General features: G+C 41.1%; 1 protein-coding gene across 1 annotated transcript; it reads right to left on the minus strand.

The window, feature by feature from the left end:
* Positions 1 to 2092: 2092 nt before the first annotated feature.
* cbln12 (cerebellin 12) lies at positions 2093 to 4065 on the minus strand (the record flags this gene model as incomplete). The annotated part of the gene is made up of 3 exons (XM_083928411.1): positions 2093 to 2290; positions 2739 to 2858; positions 3790 to 4065. 3 exons carry the CDS (start codon positions 4063 to 4065, stop codon positions 2093 to 2095), a joined length of 594 nt encoding a protein of 197 aa, XP_083784537.1.

Raw genomic sequence — 4065 nt, forward strand, 5'->3', positions numbered from 1 at the left:
TTTGTGTACTCTTGTGTGAATTAAATACATAACAAATGAAAAGTACTGATTTTTTTCTCAATATATTAAGAATCTAAGTGCAAAATATGAATTCAAAATATTTCACATCAGATTTTGAATTTAAATGAATGATCATATCGAATTATCGCCCAGCCATAATCACAATTATTCATGCATTAATGTGTTCATCACTATGTTGTAGGTGTTATTGCAGGATTGCACCTAAGGATTAATAAAGTCTTATCTTTATGCATAATAATAAATCATAATTTATTTGCTGATTATGTTTCTGAATCTGCAAAGTAACTTAAAAGTTCTCGAATGTAATGCACTGGAGTAAAAATGTATCATATTTGGCTGTGAGATGTAGTGGAGTAGACGTATAAAGAAGTATAAAATGAAAATACTCAAGTACCTCATAAATTACTGTATGTGTATACTAATATGCACCATGTAAGTGTAAAATAAGCTGAAATTAAAGTCTCAAATCAGAAATAAGAACAGGCCCTCAAGATCAGGCGATAAAACCCACATGAAGGCCCTTTATATGTCAGATGATACTTAATATTTTACAATTACAAATTACAATCAGTGATATTAAGACTCAAAAAGGGAACCTACAGCTGGTGCAGGTCCCTCTGGGTCTGGGGCTCGTTTTTATATCATATTTACCATTTTTTGTTCTCATTGTAAATGGCACAAATATGTGTGAGCTTTAAGATAAACCTTAAACCGTACACAGCCGTGTACACACACACACTCAGACAATAAAAGACCAAATTATAGACGAATAAAAACAGACAGTATAAAAAAGATAAAAAACAAAACATTCAAAGCGCATAATGCATACTTTAGGGTGGATCTCTACGTGAATTCAACCTGTTTAGCAACTGAATCCTCGTTGGCACAAAAGATGCTTGTGCTCCGTTAGTTTTGATATGAGGCATTCTGTAACGCAGACCCGAGGGGAGAGGGGGGTACTCAGGGAAGAGAGGGTGAAATGGATCATCCAGTATCCTCAAGGCCAAATTAATTTTATTATTGTCATTAATTTGTACAATACTTTTCACCTCAGTTCCAGTTATTTTCCTGCCCAACTTTGTAACATTGACACATATAGTTTGAAAAGTGTCTCTAATTTTCGGCATAGGATCTGAGGTCAGGTGTGATTCTAATATATAAGACAGTCAAAGAAGGAAAGAGAGCGAGGTGGTCATGAACCAGGGAAGCATGAGTGACTACATGTGACAACGCACCACACTTTATCCATGGCTGCCCTGTAGAGCAGCGCCTGCCTGCTCGCCAAGGCCTCCATCTGTCTGCGGCCCTGCGAGGAGTAATAGCCATTCACCACTCACACACAAACACACACACACACTGCCCCTTGCTGCTCTGCTCGGTCCACGCCAACGCAAACTCTGCTGGTGAGAGCTATATTTACAAACAGCTGCCGTGGCATCGGGTAGAGTACCACGAGAGGAGGGAGAAATACTGTTTCCCGCATCACTCCTCGTATCTATTATAGAGTATCAATTATTTTGTATGTTCATGAATTAGTCTTGAAATAATATTTGACAATGCATGCATAAAAAGGGATACTGACTCAACTTTATATGACTTTATTTTAATCTTTTCCCCTCAATAGAAAGTTCTGGGTAAATAAACATGTGTTGCAGGAGACTAACAGGCATATTAGAGGAGCATCAGTCCTACGACACGGCATATCAAAGGGCAAGTTTGTTAGCTAGACAGGATGCCATGTAGACATCTATGCATGTGGAGCACAGCACTTTTTCAAACGTTACTTCATAAGTTTGTCACAATTTAAGTTAATACAAACCCAACAAATAGGTAAACACAGAAAAAGAGCAAATTAAATCCACAGCTAAATGAATGTGTCTGTTCTCCTCCTCTTCTTTTGGTCCCCAGTTAGGGTTGATCGTAATTTGCTTCATCTTATTTTTGCATAAACCATCCTTTCATGCGCTGTATAAAGAGTTACAGATTAAAGCCCCTCCGCATCCACCTCCACCTCATTCTCACTACTGCTCCATCCAGTTCTCCTCCTGTCACCCTTTTCAACCACCTTTCCTCACAGGGGGAAGACCAGGAAACCAGAGAAGGTGGAGTACTTCCAGCCTCCCATCAGGTTGCCTCTCTCCAGTCTGAGGTAGGCCTTATCCCCCTTCTCCATAATCACCAGGCCGGCGTTAGTGGCAGCTTCTCTGGTCACATCCTGGTCCCCAGCAAAGGCTGAAATCATTGGCCAGCCGTTCAACATCAGGCTAACCTAAGAGAGAGACAATAAGATAGATAGATGGGAGGGAAATTAACATAATGAATTAATAACATACAATAGCAACAGGTGCATTTAAATACAATTCAATAAAAATGCAATGCAGGTAGATGAACAAGGCATAGGACAGTAAATAGAATGGAGATTTAGTTTAAAAGCAATCCAGCAATAAAGGGATTAGAGCAGGGGTGTCAAAGTGATCCAGTTAAGGGCCCCTGTGGCTGCAGGTTTTCATTCCAACCAAGCAAAAACAGACCTGACTTGAGTCATGCAATCGCCTGAATTGTCTTCACACAGTTGATTTGTTGGATCAGTGTGTTCTTGCTTGGTTGGAATGAACACCTGCAGCCACAGCGGCCCTTTACTGGATCAGTTTGATACCCCTGGATTAGAGAGTGCATGTCGCTCCACTCTAATGAAAACTACATTGAAGGTTTTGTACCTGAATAGTTTGTCTATTGTAGGCCTTTACAACATGGAAGTTGAAGCTGTACACTCCTCTTCTTGGTGCCAGGAAAACACTGCTCTCTTGGTCAAAATGAGTGCCCACGTTCACCAAAATCTGATGCAACAGCAAAAGAGGGAGAAAAAAAAGGAGGAGGGTGCTTCTGTCATTTATTATTGTCCATGCAGTTAGATATCTAAAAATGCAGCCCATGCAGCACATCTGCAGTGAGTCTGAGAGCCCGGTGTTTACCTCGTTAGCATTTTCCTCACTGTCAGAACTCTAATCGTACGTGCATCTTATTGACAGGAGACGGTGAAATACTAGTAGAGCTCACAGAAGCTGTGAGGGGAAAACTGATCGACTTAACAACCATAGAAAATATACACTTTCTCACAATTACTTTCTTTTTCCTTCTTCAGCAGTATATGATATATGTGCGCTTTATATTCCACAACCACTCCAAAATATCTATATAAAAACACCCTTTCAGAAAAGGAAGGGAAGCAAAAAAAGAAAAATATAGTAGTAATGATCCACTCTTTAATATAATAGCAGACGGAAAACACAGGTGATATTCAGGCCTTCCTGGGGAAAGATGTTAAGTATTGTGTGGGCTATGTGATGAGCATATAGGCGGTGTGAAAGAGTAGGAGGGCCACTGATTAATAAGCCTCATTGTATGAACAAAGCCATGACAGGACTCCATCAATTTACAAATATGGGTTTTTGGAGCCTCAGCAAGTATGGGATTTGCTCCATGTGATAAAGGTCTCATACTTTTTGTATCCATGTATTTTAAGTGGGAAAATCTGGTTTCAGTCATCTAACGGTTAACCACTTCAAGACTGCTGTAAACAATATATTTAAATGTATTTCTTTGCACCCACGTCCTCAGGTGATACTCCCAACAGCCTTTGAGGGCTAAAAAAAAACCTGCATACGGCCCAATCTCTGAATTATGGACATATTTTCAAAGTCATCTCATGTCAAGAATGGTCCTTTTTTTAGCTGAAACTTAAAGACACACGAGCAGCCACATACTCACATTATCAAAATAGATAATCATGGTGCGGTTGCTCATGTCTGTGGGTTCATGGTTGGTCTGGCGGCTGGCGGAGAAGGCCACCCGGCCGGAGCCAGAGCGGACCGACATGCCCAGGGCGTTTCCGGCGGGCTCAGATGAAGGAGTGGAGTCACACACGACCAAGCATTTCCCCTCTAGGATGATGGGCTCTGTGTCATTCTGGCCCCTGGACTCCATCGGGCCCCACAACAGGAGCACACACAACAGTACGGGGAGGTCGGAGGAGACGGGGTGCAT

The sequence above is a fragment of the Echiichthys vipera genome (assembly GCF_963691815.1).
Source record: "Echiichthys vipera genome assembly, chromosome: 15".
Classification (NCBI taxonomy): Eukaryota; Metazoa; Chordata; class Actinopteri; order Perciformes; family Trachinidae; genus Echiichthys; species Echiichthys vipera.